The sequence below is a fragment of the Camelina sativa genome, chromosome 11 (assembly GCF_030686135.1).
Source record: "Camelina sativa cultivar CO46 ecotype springtype chromosome 11, ASM3068613v1".
Taxonomy (NCBI): Eukaryota; Viridiplantae; Streptophyta; class Magnoliopsida; order Brassicales; family Brassicaceae; genus Camelina; species Camelina sativa.
The window spans coordinates 37255247-37276456 of NC_141890.1; the positions used below are offsets into that span (position 1 = coordinate 37255247).

General features: G+C 34.4%; 2 protein-coding genes and 1 long non-coding RNA gene across 3 annotated transcripts; 2 read left to right on the top strand and 1 right to left on the bottom strand.

The window, feature by feature from the left end:
- The first annotated feature begins 2667 nt into the window (after positions 1-2667).
- Positions 2668-4932, top strand: LOC104725218 (putative transcription factor KAN4). The gene is made up of 6 exons (XM_010443840.3): positions 2668-3212; positions 3373-3449; positions 3675-3714; positions 3833-3953; positions 4309-4393; positions 4572-4932. Exons 1-6 carry the CDS (start codon positions 2804-2806, stop codon positions 4689-4691), a joined length of 852 nt encoding a protein of 283 aa, XP_010442142.2. The 5' UTR covers positions 2668-2803; the 3' UTR covers positions 4692-4932.
- Positions 4933-13591: 8659 nt separating this feature from the next.
- Positions 13592-14418, top strand: LOC147934925 (uncharacterized). The gene is made up of 2 exons (XR_015571592.1): positions 13592-13742; positions 13983-14418. It is a non-coding gene; the product is annotated as an uncharacterized LOC147934925 (long non-coding RNA).
- Positions 14419-15593: 1175 nt separating this feature from the next.
- On the bottom strand, positions 15594-20623 carry LOC104725219 (uncharacterized). The gene is made up of 15 exons (XM_087473455.1): positions 20037-20623; positions 19467-19838; positions 19224-19364; positions 18985-19117; positions 18768-18881; positions 18530-18678; positions 18275-18367; positions 17788-18181; positions 17417-17543; positions 17233-17332; positions 16965-17034; positions 16730-16882; positions 16536-16631; positions 16139-16458; positions 15594-16038 (listed from the first exon to the last, which is right to left on the bottom strand). The coding sequence occupies exons 1-15, from the start codon at positions 20115-20117 to the stop codon at positions 15823-15825; spliced, it is 2559 nt and encodes an 852-aa protein (XP_087329581.1). The 5' UTR covers positions 20118-20623; the 3' UTR covers positions 15594-15822.
- Between the last annotated feature and the right edge of the window lie 587 nt (positions 20624-21210).

Sequence of the window (21210 nt, forward strand, 5' to 3'; positions counted from 1 at the left end):
TATCACACACCACATGGGTACACACATTTAAAATATTAGTGCATGTTTCTCTCCATGGTAAATCTTGATATATATGTATGATTATTTTGATTTAGTCTGTCAATATATTCCGTATACTTGCATCTCGTCCTTGCAATGCTTAAACAACAGTTGGAGTTAGGATACACATTCATCAATACATATCTTATTCATCTATATGACTATGATCTAACCCGTCGAATTATAAATTGAACATAATACAAAAATAATAAATGAAATAAGGAATAAGATATGATATGGAGTTAGGATACACATTCACAGCTCATGATTATCATCTTAAACCCTTTAAAAATAAAGAATAGGTGAAATTCTCAAGAGTTATAATACTACCATTTTGTGCATTTTAATGCCTACTTTTATATGTTTACTGATTAAAATCATCTTCGAACATGTTACATATATACCCATATAGTCAACAGTAATCAGTGTCACATTGCTACCAATCTTAGCTTGTTGAATGTTGAAATTCGTTTTCTTTATTATTTGTCTACTATGAGTATAATAAGAAATATATCATACTCCCCTTCAAATAAAGTCTAGTTCTCAAAACCAAAATTAGATAATAACAAATTACCATTCATTTATTCAATAATTAAGTAAAATATCTTATTGTTTTTGAATAGTAAAGCAAAGAGCAGCAAGAGCCTTGAGAGTTTCCAGTAATTTTACCTAAAAAGGAGCCTTGAGAGTGTCAACAAAAGAAGAGAGAACAAACAAACAAAAGGAAGCAGATAGAAATTATATGATTTAAAAAATGAAACAAGATACTACTAAATTTTTAAAAAGGTGTCCCCATCAATCAATAACAAAGCAAATTATCTTTCCAAATATTCCATCGTATATTACCACTTCGGCATTTTCGATGCCAAACCATTAATCTCGCGTCTTGAGACATGTAATATGTTATATGTATATACTAGCTATAAATGTGCTAAATAGTGATACTATTATATAAGTTCAATACCCAAAATGTGATTAAATGACTGAGTTCTTTTCCTTTTCTTTTTAGTGATAGTAATGAAGTTTTTTTTTTTTTTTTTTTTTGGCTGAATATTGAATTTACATATAAACTCTGTTTTTCGGTATCGTGGTATAATATTGGATGTATGCGAAAAATAACTCGTTGGTTATTGGTAAAAGAAAATATTAAATTTTCATAAGAAATTTTAGGTATACCAAACTTCAATGAGAGAAATAGGACATTTTTTGGCTTGCAAAACATGAAAAATAAGACTTTAGTAAACAAAAAAACACACACACACATACATAATAATAAGAATAAGATGCATGCTTTTGTAAAGTTGTAAACCAGAATTATTGGCGGAATGGAACCAAAACAATTCCGACTGTACGATTCTTTTTTTAATGGCCACGACCCAAGAAACATAGCATGAAATTTTAATAGATATAGAGGTAAATAAATAGAATGCAATTAATTCGATTGGGAGTAAATACTAATTAGTTGTCTCTGTCTCTCTCTTCAACTCTCAAAAGATAAAACAAATTTTTCTATTTGGAGCGACTTTGTGGTTCAAACAAGAATCCTCATGACAAAACCGCAGTTGCTTTCTCAGTCAACTTTTCAAATCTGTAGGTTTTGCAGTAGAAATATTAAATACAACCTCTGTTGTATTCTCTATCAAAACCCTAAAGAGGCAGACCTTTTAAAAGCCTATTGCATTGGAAATTTAAAGTTTTTGTTATTTATTTATTAAAAATATTAATCATAGGGTACTCATTATCTAATAATCTCACATCAGTCTCTCTTTCTCTCTCTCCTGGTTTTCACCTTTTTAACCACTAATCAAAATATACGTTGTTATAATGAGTCTTCCAATTCTTTGTTGTTTCTCTTAAATAATTATTGTTGAGGTAATATATATTATTATTAGTTGTTTCTTCAAGTGAACTTCATATCACTTTTGTGTCTAGCAATTGTGATAGTATTTCTGCTACTTCTTTTAGATGCTTTCACAATTCCAACTATATAGAAATATAACCACTCCTTTTACGTTCTTTTTTTAGATGCTTTCTTGGTGTTTGATGAGAGTTGAAAATTCGACTCCCTACTAATTGAGTTGAAACAAAAAAATTCCGAAAAAGCTAATGTTTGGTATGAAGAATTCCTACATAACAAATTGTATATGAACAACCATTTATAGACTTCATTACACAAACTCTGATCAAGAACAATGAAGCTTTAGTATGTTACTCCACTTATAACGAAGAAAAAAAAAACATTATTATTACGTCCAAAGAAAACTTTACAAAACTTGTAAAGTCAAAATAGTTGCTATTTAATATTTAAACATTAAGTCCAAAGATCCACGCTTCCGAAAAAAAAAATAAAAAAAAATAGAAACCACTATCGATCATTCGATCTTATAACTCTTCATTCATATTTTTACTCATAATGTTTTGTGGACGTGGGGACTAACATTTGGTAGAACTACGATAAAAGAGGTGTAACAAGAATTTTCAAAATACATTTTATAGTTAATATGTTGTACAAAATTGTTTGTGAAATATAATAAACACTTTTTTTTTAACAACTAATATAATAAACACTTAATAAATAAATAAAGAATATAATTTTGTTTAATGACATAGTGACAGGGATTGAGAAATACCCACTTTTTCTCTTTTTCTTATTTTTCTCCCTCCGTAAGTGTTGTTTTTTGCAGCTCTCTCTCCCTCTTTCTCTCTCCGCACATTCTTGATCTCCACTATTTAAGTAGAGAAGTTCTATAAAGAAAGTAGCGATATGATAATGTTAGAGTCAAGAAACAGTATCATGAGAGCTTCAAACTCAGTTCCAGATCTGTCCCTTCAGATCAGCCTTCTTCCTAACTCTCACGCCAGGAAACCTCTTCACGGCGGGGACCGGAGCTCCACAAGCAGTGACTCCGGAAGCAGCCTCAGTGAGTTGAGCCATGAGAACAACTTCTTCAACAAACCTCTCTTGAGCTTAGGCTTTGATCACCATCATCACCAACATCATCATCAAAGGCACTCAAACATGTTCCAACCCCAAATCTACGGCAGAGATTTCAAGAGAAGCTCATCATCAATGGTTGGTCTTAAACGAAGCATTCGAGCTCCAAGAATGAGATGGACTTCCACTCTTCATGCTCACTTTGTCCATGCTGTTCAACTTCTTGGCGGCCATGAAAGTATTGTTTTTTTTTACATTTTCCTTGTTTAAACAAAAATAAAATAAAGAGAGACATAACTAATCAAGTTTATGCTTTTGTCTTAGACTGTTACTTTAGTAAAACGTTTTGAAACCAAAGTATTAAGATTTGTTTCGTATTTCTTTTTTTTTGGTCTTAGGAGCAACGCCTAAATCAGTGTTGGAGCTGATGAATGTGAAGGATCTAACCCTAGCTCATGTCAAGAGTCACTTGCAGGTCCGTTTCTTTTTTTTCTTATGTTTTGTATTTTATATTAATCTTAATGGAATCTCATACGAATGCAATATAAGTATATGTAAATATTTATGAAAATGTATATAGTTGGGCCACTAGCTAACATATGATTGCACAGTTGAAATAAACTTAACCAACCATTTCTTTTATTCTTGTCTTCCTTTTATTTTTATTTTATTTTTCACGAATGTGTGTTTGTTGATGCAGATGTATAGAACAGTGAAATGCACTGATAAAGGATCATCAGGTATTGCATTCAAACTAGTTTCACTGATTTTTGTATTCCCGTTAGATATAAATGTTAATAGAATTTCTTTATTTTTTTTTTGTATAAAATTTGTCTTTTTATTCTTGGGAATAAACAGGACAAGGAAAGGTAGAGAAAGAGGCAGAGCAGAGGATAGAGGACAATAATAATAATGAAGAAGCTGATGAAGGAACTGACACAAATTCGACAAACTCATCATCTGTGCAAAAGACCCAAAGGTTACCTATATTATTTCTTTTATTTTTTTCTACAAAACTTTGCATTTAACCTCTTTTTGCCGTAGTTCTGCGTGAATGTTGATGAATATGACCCTCTCCTAGGGCTTTATGTAGAGTTACTTGGCCTTCTCCTGATCTTTAAGGTCTTAATATTGATTTTCTTAGGCAAACTGCATATATATTTATTGACGATTGTATAGAATTTAATTTGAGATCAAAAGAAAAACATTTTGAATATGTTTGATATTAGTGATATAACAAGAAGAGATAACTAATAGGGTCCAGCAATATAATACGAGTTATATAAATAGATTTGTCAAATGTATTTTTTATGTTAAAATTAAAATTTGGACAGGGCTTCTTGGTCATCCACAAACGGAGTATCTATGAGCATATCTAAGCATGCAGAGCCTCACTTGGGAACAACTCATCACACTAAGGTACATTCCTTCGTCCTCATCTCGTGTATTGATTGTGTAGTCACTAGAACCGGGAACCACAATGGTAAAAATGGTACACTTTCACACACACACACACACACACACACACACATATATATATATATATATACATATATATAACCTTATGTTCCTAAAAAGTGTAATCTTTTAAAAATAGGAAAACAAGGAGAAAGAGGCGACAAACGTTTATCTCAATTTGGAATTCACATTGGGGCGGCCGAGTTGGGGGATGGACTATGCGGAACCCTCCAACGATCTAACCTTTCTCAAGTGCTAACTGTTTAACGTGAAGAACTACAACAAATAAGTCAGCTTAGATTGCCAGTTTTAACATAATTTAACTTGTTAGATCATATGGACTTTGGAAGAACCATTATCGTCACATATGATCCTCTTCCAGTTATAATGTTCTATGATTTTTTTTGGGATGTATAAACAAGAGAATCAGATTAAGTAGTAGCTATGGTATTGTTGTACTAGATGAGAAGGGAATACAAGTTCAAGTCAAGTAGAGATAATTTTGTTGTTGCAATCTTCAAAAAAAAAAACATCTCAATCTTCAATTATCACACTTTAATATAAACTGGAAAAGATTCTCTGGTAACTAAAAAGTTTATACTGCCTCTTTCCTCTTTTGGTATGCACCACTGCTCCCACTTTGGTATATATGGAGAGATTTTTTGTAACATAGTCAATTGTGTTTTTACTTTTTTCTATAAACATAAAATCTATAGTTTTAAGTAAATCATTTGGTGAGATTGAATAATGGGTCAATAAAAATATATTGCAAGATGTGTGGTAGAAGTTGGTATCATGCTCATTGAAATGCTTATTTCTTTTTTAAAATATAGAAAAATAAGATATGATCTTTGGTCTTGATCGTTAGCTTTGTTACGTAAGGCCAACAGCGACCTTGACTTCTTCCTTCAGAACTTCGGGTTTCGTTCCCCATGGACGCTTGTGCTCATCAAATACCTTGGAGTAATCATAATGTTTAAAATAATTAAAAGGTGAAATTAAATATCTAGTTGGCAGCATAAAATCATTTTGTTTTATAACATCTTGAAATTTGAGTTTTGAATTCTCTAGTTTTCATTAGAAAAGGTGTCTTACTTTTCGATGATGAACGGAAATCAAAAAGATAATATATTTCTAGGCGACAACAAACAAAAAGTGGATTTCACTATAGCAAACATAAATAACCCTAACCATAAAAATTAGACATGTGAAACTCTATACACACCAAGATACGTCACCTAATTAAAATTATGTAATCAATGACATTATTTCAATTTAAATGTTATATCATCTAGATCCGATAATGAACAAGTAGGGTTAACATTAATATTCACTCCCTAAAGTATTTAGCTATTTCAATCTAGCAGCTAAGACTTTCAAAATTTCTTTCATCTAATTTTTCTACAAATAAGTTTGAAACTTCGTTTTCATTTCAAAGAATTTTTATTTATGCCGGCTCAGCTTGATAGGTCCAGGCCTCATCATTGGCCCATAACCCATCCGTAACATTGTAGAATACCGTAGAGGATTGATTCTTTAAGCACAAGAAAGAGGATCGTGGTGGCACCATATTGTTTGCTAAATTTCTACGATTATCGCAGAAAGAGGCTTTGACACGGCTGAATGTAACGGGGATTTGTGTGAACTGAGTTTGGTAGGCTTCAAGATAATAACAAAGAAAATAATACTTTCTTTCTCAATGGTGAAATAACTGTTCTCTCTTTCTTGGTGTGGTGTAAAAGAACAAGTATTAGGTTGTAGGCGAAAGAGGGATTATTGATCTGGGGATATGTAGGCAGAGTTCTTTGGCTGAAGCGTGGGATCACCGTTGCAGACGGAGACACCGGGGGACCAGCTTAATGCGGTAGTGATAAGATTGTGAGATACAGTTCTCACTCTCTTATCCTCTGAACAGAGATGCAGCTCTGAACCCTAACAAACACGCAGGTTTGTTACACACATTTACACAATGATCACAAACGATCATGTTCACAATCCGACTCTAATTCTATTTATACTCTAATTTTTTCTCTTTAGCTTCTGTCATGTGCCTATATTTCTCCCAAATTGCTCTCTTATCAATACTCCCCCGTTTTAAAATAGCTTGTCCTCAAGCTGTGTCTTCTCATTGACAAACTAAATGCAGCCTGCTGCAGACAAGGCACTACTTGAAATGTTCCATCTGATGGAACTTTCACCTGCAGAATGTAATTGAACACGTTCTTCTAATCTGCTCAAACACAGCTTGTACTTCATCTTTTGCGATGTCATGTAGCAAATCTTCAATGCATCCAAACTTGAGAGTGTGAACGTATGTTGCATAGTCACTTCCGTTTCTCTGCAAGCACCCTTAGTTTTGTACTTGAAACGCCAAGATTTGATAAATTTTGGCTTCTTAAATCGGAGATGCATCTGTAGTGTATGCTGCAACTCGAACCCAATAGGACAAAACACTATAGTTACCAACCTTAACCATAAAATCCATGGAACTGACACTGGCCATTCACTTTCTCTCAAACAGGCATACATGTATGCTCTAGTCCATGATCTGGTCTTGATCTTGATAGCATCTGTGGCTGAATTTGGTAAAAGTGATTTTCGTATAGAGTGAGAAAGCACTCTGTTTCCATGCCTTATTGCAGTAGATTCCCCAAATCGAACAAGCAGTCTATGGTTCCGCTTGTACTTAAACATCCATGATTTAAGGAAGAAACTAAGCTTTCTCTTAGTTTGAAGTTTATGTCTTGTAATGAGTCTTTGCACATGATGCCTATGAGATTGTAGTGTACCACAAGTTGATATCCACAGCTTTGCAATCTCTCCTTCCAAAAGCTGATCACTTGACTTCTCAACACATTTAGCCATTTATGAAAAAGCTAATTGCTCCTTCTGATGTGGAAATGGTTCTTGTGGTTGAACGAACACTGTCTTTGGAACTGCAGACATTGTTTCACATAACTTTGATTGTGTAATCGACACAGTCCTCTTTGTTATCGCAATCAATTCTTATTCACGTATTGATTCTTGTTGTTGAACAAATTCCTTCACTCCAACAGATTCCACTTCCATCTGAACTCCATCTGTTGCCAAGTTTGAAGTTACTGATTCTTGTGATACCATTTGGAGACGAGAATCAATTATTGACAAGGTTAAAGTGGATTCTGCTTCACAAATCACTTCTTCATGCTCACATAATGTCTCCACTCCCACAAAGTCCTCAGTCAGAAGCAATTGCTTCTCTTTAGAGGAGTCCTTCTCCTTATGTGAACCTTCATTTAGACCTTCAAAGATTGGATTCTCAACATGATTCTCCCCAAGTTTCCCATTTGCCACAATCGAATCCATTCCAAAAAAATCCTAACTGATCAACTCTACGGCTAGGTTCCAAGTCAGAGATCAATACCTGATGTTGCTGGTTGAATTGATTATGGACCAACGATTATTTGTTAAGAATTGCTTCTTCACTGTGAATCGTAACCTTTTCTGCAGAAGATGTTGCTATTGATACACATTCATTGGAAACAGACGAAACAAATGTTTCTTGAATGGCTTTCTTCTCCTGACGCGAGGCTTCGTCACTGTGAATCATATCAGCCACCACAAATTCTGGTTCACCACTCCCGTTAGCCTCTGGATCGTCTCTTTGCTTCTTGATGAGCTGTTGTATCCTTCGTTCGTTCTCAAGCATCATCCTCATTTTTTAGGATCGTCTCTTTTTCCAAAACCTAGCACCAAAACATCTTTCAAATCTTCCCAGCTTTATAAAGGCATAAACAATTGTCGCCATTGAACATGAGCGTCTGCTTCACCTTTGAGACTATGTGCAAGATTCAGTTTCTCATCCGCCGTGAAATTCTCTTGAACAAAGAAATCCTCCAGCCATGAAATCCAATGTCGTAGTTCATCGGCAACACCATCGAAGATGAGAAATCCCTCAAGATACATTGCAATCAAAATCCCCAAATTGCAAAATCCCCAAATTGCTTGAAAACCTAACTTTCTTCAGCGTTCGATTCGATCGTAGATCACAAGCGCACCATTTGATAAGATTATGAGTTACAGTTCTCACTCTCTTATCCTCTGAACAGAAACGCAGCTCTGAATCCTAACAAACACGCAGGTTTGTTACACACATTTACACAATGATCACGCACGATCCTGTTCATAATCCTACTCTAATTCTATTTATACTCTAATTTCTTCTCTTTAGCTTTTGTCATGTGCCTCTATTTCTTCCAAATTGCTCTCTTATTAGGTAGAACATGTTTTGTACTCAATGAGGGATGCATGATTGGCGGTCAGGGATAAAGCTCTATGGCGGGGGAAGAATGATGTTTTTAGATCAAAGTTTTCCACAAAAGATATGTGGAACCATATTCAAACCACAACAAGTACGGTAGCATGGCATAAGGGGGTTTGGTTTACACATTGTACACCCAAATTCTCCTTTTGTGTGTGGCTCGCTATCCAGGACCGTCTTTCAGCAGGTGCTCGAATGATTATGTGGAATGGTGAGGCCGCGAGAACGTGTGTTATTTAAAGTGACACTTAAAATGTCTTTTTCAAGCCATAATATTTAGCATATGATTTAATTGCATAATATTTTATTAAATTTTTTGAAAAAAACAATCGCTTAAATTATATTTTATATAAAAATTACAATATAAATAAAATAAATTTCAACCCGTGCTCTAGCACGGATCTTAATCTAGTATATATATATATATTAACTTGTTGATATGCTTATCATTTGTACATTTGATATCTTGTTAGTATTTGCATGAATTAGTTGTTTAAATTGTATAGCAATAGTAGTTTATTTATACTCTCCGTGGAAAATGAATAGAACAACAAAAACATCTAAAGGAGAACTTTCATTTCGAAACCGTTGCAAAATATTGTATACACAAACAATATAAAGGAAAATTTTCATGTCAAGCAATTTCAAAAACCCTTTCAAAATTAAAACCATTTAGAGATTGTTTAGACCCGTGGAACACTATCGGAGTGCCCTAATCTTGCTCTGTTACCAAAATTGTCGAACATTTTTTTGTATCCAACAAGGTGGCAGATTCCAACATCTTATCCAGTAAATGCGTCTTAGAAACTTATAACTGAAAATTCTGAAATCCACCTCAAAACATAATTTAAAGAGAAACAAGTCTTAAACAAAAATTGAAATGAACTAAAAACTCATAAAACTACATCTCCGAACACCACTAGTTTCGCATCTAATCTTCTTCACCTGGATCTCTGAAAAGAGCCATGAGCAACAAGTTATTCGGTGACAACCATCATTCTGCCTACATAATTCAATAACATCCCAAAACAACATACAAACCAAATAACATGCTTTCAAGTCAGCAAGTAAACATCATCAATCACTCACAGAAATTATTCGGTATGTCATGTGCATGTCTTTCTCCTTACTTCAGACTCATCATCTGTTAAATATCTGTTAAATATGTACATAGAGCTACTCTTTCTCCTTACTTCAGACTCATCATCTGTTAAATATTCAAATTTTGACCCGTTACTCCGTAAATTTTTTTATTTCAATAGATATTATTTAAAAAAATAATATTACTTGAATATGTTATAGATTGAACAATTTATATTTGTTTTTAAAAATTCAGCTTATGGTATATTCATGTAACGCCCCGACCGTCACCTCTCAGTGGGCCTCATGTCCAATCCCAGTCCATGGATCCACTTTTATTAATGGGTCTCACGTCCTCTCACTAGGCCCGTGAGCCCATCAATATCTGACGGTCGGTTTGCTACGTCTGGGAGGCTTTAAAGACTTAGTACCGTCCCTACAAATCACCATATGATATTTCCCTGTGTTTTATCCTCACTCGCATAGTTCCGACAGTCACTTCCCGGAAGGTCACCCATCCTAAGACTACTCCAGCTCAAGCACGCTTAACTCTGGAGTTCTCTCAGGACTCTTGACCAAAAAGATAAGTGCACTTTGGTGACATAGGTGACCAAATCAATTCTTTTAAACCTCTCCGCAAGTCTCTGAAACCGGGGTGTCACAATCTGGAAATAAAACTCTTTTTTAATTATAATAAATAATATGATAATTTATTTGTTTCACAAAATAGACTCATATAAAAATGAGAGGTGAAATATAATGATAATTAACAAATTAATATGTTAAGTTAGACATCAAAATATTTTATTTGATGAATAATTTAATAAAGGAAATTAATATGGTAAGTTAGATGATATCAAATGATTCTTTAGAATATTCTCTTTAAGTTTTTTGGAAACAACGTGTTCTAATAATAAAATCTTAATTTAGAATATTCTCTTTAAATTAAGATTGCACTCACTATTTAACTTGTAACCAATTAATCTATTAATTACTACTAACTTATTTGTAACCAATTTATTAAAAATATATAGTTTACAAAACAATGTTTGTAATGCCATTTTGTTATTATAAAAAAGTTATATATCCTTTATCCTATAAAGCACAAGTCACATGTCCAATAAAATTGTGCCAAATCAGATTTTTTTTCAATTTAATTTGTTAAAAAAATAAAATAAAATTCAAACTAACAATGGAATAAAGCCACATCGGATTTTGTTTTCTTTTTAATTTAGAAAAAAAAATGTACACCAGATCGTGTCAAAAAAATAAGAAACTTTTTTACGAAACTGTAGCAAATTTCTGGACTATTAAATAGGGTTTTGATTTTCTGTATGTGTATATTTAACCCAAGTACAAGCTCATAAGCCCAATTTTTTGTGAACTTATAAGTGGGTTTTTGGCTTATGCACAATATATGAAGCCCACAAACATACCAATAAATAACCCTAAGCATCAAAACACGTGTGTTCACCTTTTCATATTCCTCTCCTCTGCTTGACGAGAAGCACAACTCCACTAACAGATCCACGTTCATGGTGGTTACAACAATTCTCATCTATATAAATGTAACATCCATGTTCCGGGAATAGAATTTGAGTTATGTTGAGTAAATCAAATTTAATTAATTTTGGTTTAATGAAATCTTGATTTAATCTAATTAAACCAAAAACCTCTAATCTTTTTCTCAAAGTCACGCCGCCTCTCCTCTTTTTGCTATTGTCGACATTATTATGAGAGAGAGAGGGAGAGAAAGGGAGAGAACTCTTAGTTGTTTAGTGTAAAGGAGGAAGAGAAGGAGATGAAGCTTTTTCTTTAGAGTAATGAGAGAAACAGAACTGTCAGAGTTTGGGAGAAGGAAGATCCGATTACTCAAAACGTTTCGAACGGAGTTATCAGCAGTTTAGTGGGACGTTTCGTCTCAGTCGCGGATTGATACCAGCAGGTGTTTCAGGATCGATTGCGGTTTCACCTGAGATCTGATCGTTCCGAAATTTTGTGGGAAGCTTCTGGACGTGTAGACCTTGCTTTTCACTGAAGGGATTAGAAAGTTATCGGAGCAAGTTTGGTTGTTCTTGGATATTGGAGAGCCTCTCATTTAGTTGTTGTTATTTTCGTGAATCACTTGTTAAGGTGAGTGCGTGACCATGAGCTTTTCTAAGCGATTGGGTTGTATGACTTGTTTTGTGTGATGATGTGTAGGTGTGGTGAAAGTGTTACTGGTTGTTCTGTTTAATGGTTGATTTGTTATAATTTATTTGGATTTGTACTCTTGATTTGCTTGTGTGTATAGCTCTTAGATGGGAGGATCGCCTCACTGGGTATTTCTAGTAATACTCACGCATCTCATTGTGTTTGTGGTGCAAGTAGAGGCAAAGTATGACCGTGGGATCATGACAATGAAGAGGAGGATGTTCTAGTGGCTCGCTTGGTTGTTGTCTGGCTTTTGTTTGATTGCTAGAGTTAAGTCCTAGAATGTTGTTTAGGATTGCTGGTTTTCTGGTTTATGTTGATTGGATCTTTAGTTTATGGTTTTGGAATTATTACGGTTTATTTGATATTGGTTATTGGTTTATTGGTTATTTATTGGTTTTATTATTTCCGCTTTTGGTGTGATCGTGGTTAGGTGGCTAGTGGGTATGTGACCACTAGCTTAGATGTTTATTACTATATTATATATTTATATATTTATTACTTATTAATTAAAAAAACGGGTCAGGTCGTTTCAATAAATGTTCTTTTAACTTTCTCTAACCACAAAAAAAACGCACCTCAAGACCTCTTCTATTTTGTTACCAAAAAAAAAAAATACCTCTCCTATTTTCAATTACCAATGCACCACCAGATCAAACACGAAAACCTCTTTCAACTTCAGAAAGCTAAATCCCTTTGAAAAAACAATTATCTTTGCAGGTAAGTTCTTTAGCTTTTGTTCATATCTATTACTTTTTTCTTCAATGCATATTATCTATGATTTCTATTGTTTCACCTTGAAGATGCCTCTCGATTTTACTTCTCTCTCAAATCTAAATTCTTTAAAAAAAGAATGGAATATCAGAGTTCTAATAGCCAGGACATGAAATTTTTATCCAAAAGACAAACCTGGAGTTATTCTAGGTATTGAATCAATTTTCGTGGATGCAAAAGTTAGTGTGCTTAATTTTATAAATTTCCCTTTACATTATAGTCTTTTCAAAATACAATCGAATAACTAAAAGTTAAACTATTCGATGACTCTTGCAGTGACACTATCATGAATGTACTTTATGGGAGAATCACGCTGAAGATGTACATTCTTATGTTACCAAAAAATCTGCAGGTCCTATAATATTACTTGGGAGTATTATGAGGATCAAAAAATTCAATGGTAACAAATTCAATCTTATTACTAATTTATAATATTAACTCTTCTCTATGCGACCTTTTAACAAAACATTTTTTTTATATATAGGTAAAGTATCTGTTCAAAATTCTAGATTTTCTACAAATTTGTTTCTTGATGGAGACCTATCTAAGGTTGCTGAATTTAAAATGCAGTAAGTCTTTTTTCTTTTAAATTTTATAAGCAAATTCATTGTTAAAAGGAATAATCTTGACAATATCTTCCTTTATTTTCAACAAAACATTGCAGGCTGGACAATAGGAACTCAGATAATGTTTTTAGAGTTTCTCAACTCATGACACCTGATTTGACCAACAAAGTTGAAGATTCTTTCCCATTAAGTAGCTGGGAATCTGTTGATCAGATTACTAAAACTTCTCACGTATTTGATTTCATATTAAGTCTTATTTAATATAAAGTTGATATATACTTATCTGATTTTTTATGTAGAAGTTGCAAGATATGGCCGTGAAGACATTGTTACACAGTTCTACTTCTTTCTTTTGAAGGTGTTGTAAATCTTCTTACCACATACCTAGCACCAATATGTACTGCCTACTTACCTCTCATTTGTTTACTCTTTTGAATTATTATTTTACACGGTCTGCTTAACAAAAATTACTCAGGTTGATCAAAAAGTAGATAATATGACATTAAAACAAATAAACTACTCAATCTAAATAAAGCATATAAATTTAAAGGTAGCCCTAATTTCTTTGTTTTGGCTCTTGATTTTTACATTATTAACTTAGTCATATGTGGTTTTTTTTTTTTTTTTTTGATGAAAGGCAATTAGAGTCATGATAATACACTACTCTGCTTGGATGTTAGAGTTGTCAATCTTCACAAGCCTATATGAAAATATGGAATCATGAGCAAGTGTACAAGTCAAAGGTGGTAAAGTACGGTTCGAAACGATGGGAAATCAACTAAATTAATCAATGACCATAGAAGCTTACTTCAGCGGTTCAGCCAGTACATGACCACACGCAAGTCTTGATTCTTTCTGGAATCTTACGTGTTCTCTACAAAGTGGTACAAAGGAGGCTTTTTAAGGAAGCGAAAAAGATATTTGATTGAAGGATTGGTATTTAAGCTTAGAATTTTGTTTGATAAAGTCTGTTATGCCTTTGAACCTTCTTCTTGTGTTCTCCAAATTCATACCGTCTAACAAGGTACAGACTTCTGACTTAGAATCTATAAATGAATTTGAATGGCTAATTATTCAATCATGTATTAATGTCTACCAAGAGAGATTGCACATGTTAAGAGTTTTATTCAATTTTGTTGTTCTGTTAAATTAATAATTCTTTTTCCTAGATTCGGTGTAATTGTAAAATTTGGAATGCAATTAAGATATAATAAAATATTTTCGGTGCATAGCACCGGGTGAATACTAGTAATTAATATAGATCACAAAAATCCGCTAAAGTTGGCCCACACAAGTTTTAAATGCGCAACATAGACTGCAAATATTCAAAATTTTGCCGACCAAGTGCCTCAATTAGAATTTTTGCGATATTATATTCTTGGTTGTTTTGTACATGTGTCGTGATAGTATTCATTCTTGAATAGTTTTAGCTTTGTGAACCATGTATTAATCAACCTCAATATGTTTAAGACAATCGTGCTTAATTATCCTGATCTGCAGTAAGTTGGCTATCCATTGTAGAGAAATCGTCTAGTGTGTATACCACGCGAAGATCACCAACTTCAACTCACACATAGCAGCTGATATCGATCTATACTTGGCATCCGTTGAAGATCACAAAATAAAGATTAGCAATATATTAAAGATTACAATTTTATCCTTTTCATCTTTTTATTTTCGTGTCTATGTTTTTTTACCTGACTGTAGTGTTTTAAACCCACATAAACTTTAACCTCAATTTCTTTTAATCGTGTGAATCAAATCAAGTTTCGATTATGTATCAAGTATGATCAACACATGTATATTTCTGCAGGTTGTCAAACATAGTATCATTATTACCAACTAACTAATAGTTATGTTTACCCGGCAATGCTAACATGCTTGCAATACATCCAAGCAAATCCGTTTCTGCAATTATATATTAGTAAACTAACACCTTTTCTACAATAAATATATCCAAAATTCATTATACCTTTTCTACACATTAGGAGAAGATCGACACAGATCCACACTCTAATGCACACAACATCACAAGAGAATGTAAACAAGTAGCCTCATATGATGATCGGGGCAGCTTAATCTAATGATTGTCGTTGGGGAATCGACTCCAAAGTGCACCTTTTGAACTTCTAGGGTCGAAACAAAAGAAAAATGAACTGGAGACACACAGAAAGAGTTACAAAGATGACAATCAAATAAATTTACTTTTTTTTTTTTTCTCATGGAAGGCCTTCGGCCTATATATCCCTTTTTATCTATAATATATATTCGAATACATATTGCATTTTCACTCGAAAGACAGACAAAGACAATCTAATTCACCTATGAGGGTGGGCTAAGGCAAGACCCCTAACTTAAACACGGATCTTTCCCCTCATAAACCCTAGAAAAAAATTACAGCTTGGAAAATAATACTCTGCCTCACTATCTACCTTGTACACACAAATCTTTCTTTCTCATCCACGAATTGTTCCTAGTTAACTTGCTACAAATCTACTCCACAAACGGCTAAACCATGGCGATATTATTTCGCCAGACCCCGTACATTCAGCATCCCCTTCTTCTGCGGTGCTGAAAAGGGTTTGATCAGAGCAGTCTAAAGAAGCCCCACACGCCATATTGTAGGACTGACATGCTGAATGGCATACCCGTAGTCTGTCGTCTCCGTCGACATCACACTTCTGGATCGATATCTGATTACAGAGGTCATAAAGAACAAATGTCAACTGTCAGAGAATGCTACTGTCTCACCTATAACCATGAGGAAACAAATAACAAAAGATTGCAGCTCACCCAACAGGCTAGTCTTTTAGCTGCCTCATCACAGTAGCTGTTACCGAAAATATTAAATAACTTTCGAGCCCCACCCGGAAAGAGCCGATTGTAGTTGGGCATGACCACGACTTCCTCAAGCTGTTGAAGAATGCTAGGCTCTCTTGGAGCACAATGTTGCCCTGATATGTCTCTTTCCAACACATCTTTGCACACCAATAAACTCGTAACTAGTTTAGAGCTGTTCTGACATGTGTAGCCAGCATAATCAGAGCAACGGAACTCACAAACCCCATTATCACAGACTCCTCCATGTAGGCTGCATTGTTCGTCACAAACAGCTGTATAGTTTAAAAGAAGTCTCTTGTCAGATATAATTGATAAATGTATTCTTGACAGTATATATATGGACATTTACCAGTGGAACAGTCGATTCCAGTAAATCCATTTTCACATATGCAAACACCCTGCGTAGTGCATTTTCCATGTCCATTGCAATTATTAGGGCATGAACCTGCATGGTGAAAAGCAAAACTTGTACGTTCAGATCTTACGGAAAGACAGAGACTTGACAAGTACGACAATTTGGTGTGGAAGATACAGTATACTTACGGTTTCTACAGTCATGACCGTGATAACCAAGGAGACAACGACACTTCCCATCAACACAATCTCCATTAAAGTTACAAGAGCTAGGACATTGGCCAAGCACAGAAACTACAGATGTACTGCAGAGTTCATGGTAAGCCGGACAAATTAATTCACCTACAAACCAAAACATTCATGGTTCAAAAGATTTGTTAACGATATGTTATTATTCTTTCAGGAAGATAAGAGCAATATTTACCATTAAAACCGGGAAATCGAATTGGTCCACCATCTTGAGGACAGTACTTCCATACTCCTTCCACAGCAACCTAGAATTCAACCAGGAAAACATGTGAAGACATTAATAACCGTAAAAGCAAGGATCAAAGTAGAAACAAGTTGAAACAGAACCGATGACTTATGACTTGTGTTGTTTCTGACTGCTGTTCAACTATAACAGCTTATGCCCAAAAGTAACAAAAAATTGAAACCCTTGGACGACGAAGAAGAAGATGAAGAAGGCATACCTCCAACAAATTATTTCTACATCTATGCTGATAACAACCATTCCCCTGTGTCATGGAGCCACGAACAAACCCAGTACGCACTAAAGATGAGGCCATACACCTATATATATGCAAAACTCTTTCATGAGCAATATTCCATGTGGATATTTACAAAAATTCAGCGAGACAGTTAACCAGCAATAACCTGGATTCACTCCCTCTCACTTCACCCAACATTCTATCAGGCGCACGTGCACTATTTATATCCGTACAAGACCCATCTGAATAGGCAACAAAATATGTACAATAATCTGCTAAGGAAGACTGGCCTCCTGAAATATGGTGTGTATGAGATTCATTAGTCTTTACCAAACAAGAAACAAATACCGGACTAGATTACAGGATAGCATACTTTTTTTCCCAATCCAGACATTACAACCAAGACAAGAAAAGTTATATTTTGCGAATCAAATCAACAGGTTGAAGCAGGTAACAACCTAAGTATATATATATAAATAAAACTGGAAGATTAAGATTTTTCGTATCAGCATGTTCCAGTTAGTCAACAGGATGTACCTCTGTTAGGCTGTGGAAAGTAACGAGCCCACTGAGGCAAGTCTCCATTATAGCTTAGAATTGGGCAGTAACCTTCGGCCTCTCTGTTGTATGTACAGCCAGATAGTTGGGATGTGTTACAATGGTAAGCACCTTTCCACATGTTACATGGAGATGTGACAAACTGGGTCCCCTGGTTCCGACCCCAATCAAGACGGTCTGCCATGCTATAATTAGCCTTATACCAGCCACTATCCTCTAATAGCGCTAGAGTCATTTTTGAAACGACTGATCGTGTGTCCACTGATCCAGTCATTATCTCATTCATAAGTAGTCTTTTTTCCCAGTGGGAACCCGATGTGCCACGTCCGCCTCCATCCTCAAGTTCTAGACCCGAGAAGTTTTGAGAAAATGCCTGTTGAAATATTGACATTATTTATGACAAAAGGACATAAAACTAAGGTCACAGGAATTACCTTTCAAAATAATTAAAAGCATTGAAACTTACTCCGTAGTGATGCCGCGAATGCATGACAACCCGTGGAAGCACTACGCGTGTCACTAACCGGCCAAGCTTTTCATCCATTTGTTGCTCAGTGACCTAAAACATGAAAAGAACGGCTTATTCCAAGGTGGCTCGTATAGAAAGTTTCATTCTAATCCATGTGAAGAAGCACGAAACACAAAGAAGAAAAAGCGAGGAATGTAAATCACAGCTAACTTTTTCTCTTGATTAGGCGGACATTAATAACTCATCGCATACCTCAGTGCGTCTTCTTTTCCTTTCATCTCTAAAATGAGCAAAGGCATGTGGATCGAAGCCAAGGACATGCATAACCTCATGAATGAGAGTTGCTGAAAGCAACGTCCCAGATTCTGAAGTCAAATGGCGGGGAGCAACATTGACATGCCCTGAAAAAGACCACAACCCTTGGCTTTAGTTCAAAACTCAAAGCAATGTCAGGGATTTCAAAATGTAACTGGAGGAAATGGCCAAATACCAGCAATCGCACGTCCCCATTGATCACGTTCGCAAGCTACAGCCCACGCAAGGGTATTACCAGTAGTGGGTCTTGTGGTTACCAATAGGACTAAATCAGTATTAGCAATACCCTCTGCTTGATTTAAATGAAACTGATTAGACCAAAATAAATCTAGCAGGACAAATTTAAATGGACAAGAAACTGCCAATCAGAAGCAAAACAGTAATGCAATTACCCTCTACATATTCACGAGGAAGCTGCACACCACCATCTTGTCCACAAGCAGAGTATCCACTTAAACGTAAATTTCCTTTCACAGGTTCAACAGCTAACGCTCTTCTGAACCAATCTGCAGTCTCCTCTAAAGCCTACATGTGCAATATATATATATATATATATATATATATATATTTATCAGTCTAACTGTGTGACAAGTGACACTCACTTATCTAAGAAACAAAAGATGAAGTAAACCTTGCGTAGGCGATGCTTTTTGTCCTCCCCAGATATGTCATCTAAAGTGCAGTTATACCAGCAATCCCCAGACACTGGAGGTTTTGCATTAGGATTACACGCAGGAACAGCACGGAAAGTACTTGAAGGAGGCTCACCCAACTGAGTTCAGTAAAAACAATTTAGTTCACTTACTTCCAAAAAAGCAAAAAGAAATCCCTATCTGTATTTCACACTACTGAAAGCTAGCAAGAATTGCCCCACCTTCACAATATCACCAACTCTTTGGCAATCTCGGTCAAGTGAGTGACCAACAGCATCATAATTTAAGTAAATCCTAATAGGTTGTTTCACATCCTTCTCCTCCTCCTCAGAAACACTAAGCAATACTCTCCCATTATGAGCTTTTGCAGCACTTGTTGGCTCATGATAAACCTGAGGAGTAACTGAATATACTTTCCTACCCGGTCTCTTTCTCTGCTCTATAATCTGATCATGGATACACGAATGAGAAGAGACTCCATCAACTCCACTTTCCACACCTTGCAAAGGCACTCGACGATGATGATGATGATGATGATGATGATGCCTGGCTTTCCCATCAGCAGCTCCACACCACAATAGAATCAACAAAACCTGAAACAAACATAAAAATGACTTTGAAGCTAAAAAACAAACGAAAGGGAGCAATTTTGCTGAAAAGGGAAAGTTTAACATTTACAACCTAAGCTCTACTGACTTTGTAGCTCAACATTTCAGAATACCCAAAAAAAAAAAAAAAAAAAAACCAAATCGATAAAAATCTAAAAGCTAAGCTACTTAAAAGAAACTTACCCAGGAAATGAAGAATCGAAACTGGAGATTAACAAAGAACCTAGAACAAAAAGAGCAATACTGAACTACAACAACCTCCATGAAATTCCCAGAAAATAAAGCTTCACTTCCATCAAATCTCCAACAAATCCCCGATCCAATCAAACACAGTGCATCTCATTCGATTGTACAGAGTTTTTTTTAGCTCACACAGAAAAAAAAAAAAATAGCAAATCGAAGCTTTTCAAGCTCTTTGAAAAATTCAATTAAGAATTAAATTGGAGAGAGAGAGAGAGAGAGAGTTAGGGTTTTTGGGTAAGACTGATTCAAAACAGGTGATCTAGATTCCAGCAACCTCAATAACAAAAAAAATTATCTCAGATTTTTTTATTTTTTTTACAATCTCTCTCTCTAGCAATGAAACAAGTGACACTAAAGAAAGAGAGAGAAGAAAAAAAGAGTCAAATGGATTGGGTAGGAATGATGTAGGGTAAGATATATAATGTATAATTATTATTACTGTTTTTCAAAAGTGGGAGTATCAATTTAAAAATTTTTGGGTTATTTTTTAGTATAATTATTATTTCTTTTTTGGTATTAAAATACACATATACATTTGTTGCATGATTATGTAATAAAACTGTTGGGGACATTCGCTGTCTGCGCTCCAACTCATCATCCTTATCTTAAAAATCAGTTTCTATGTTAAGAAATATAATCACAAACGTAAACAAATAACCTTGAGTTTTATGGATTAGTGATTACTACTGTAATTGGATAAAAAAGGTACAACCTAAAAATATCTCTTGTATTCACAACATTGTTTTATAAACTATATAATTTTAATAATTTAGTTACAAATAGATTATATATTAATTTTTATATTATTTGTATAGTCTGGATTTATTGTTTCTAAAAATCTTAAAGAGAATATTCTAAAAAATTATTTGATATCATCTAATTTACCATATTTTTTTTTAAATTATTCATCAAATAAAATCCTTTGATATCTAACCTAACATATTATTTTGTTAATTATTATTATACTTTACCTCTCATTTTTATTTTTTTATATATGAGTCTATTTTGTGAAACAAATAAATTTTCATATTATATATTATAATTAAAAAATAGTTTTATTTCCGGATATACCATAAGTTGAATTTAAAAAACAAATATAAATGATCCAATCTAT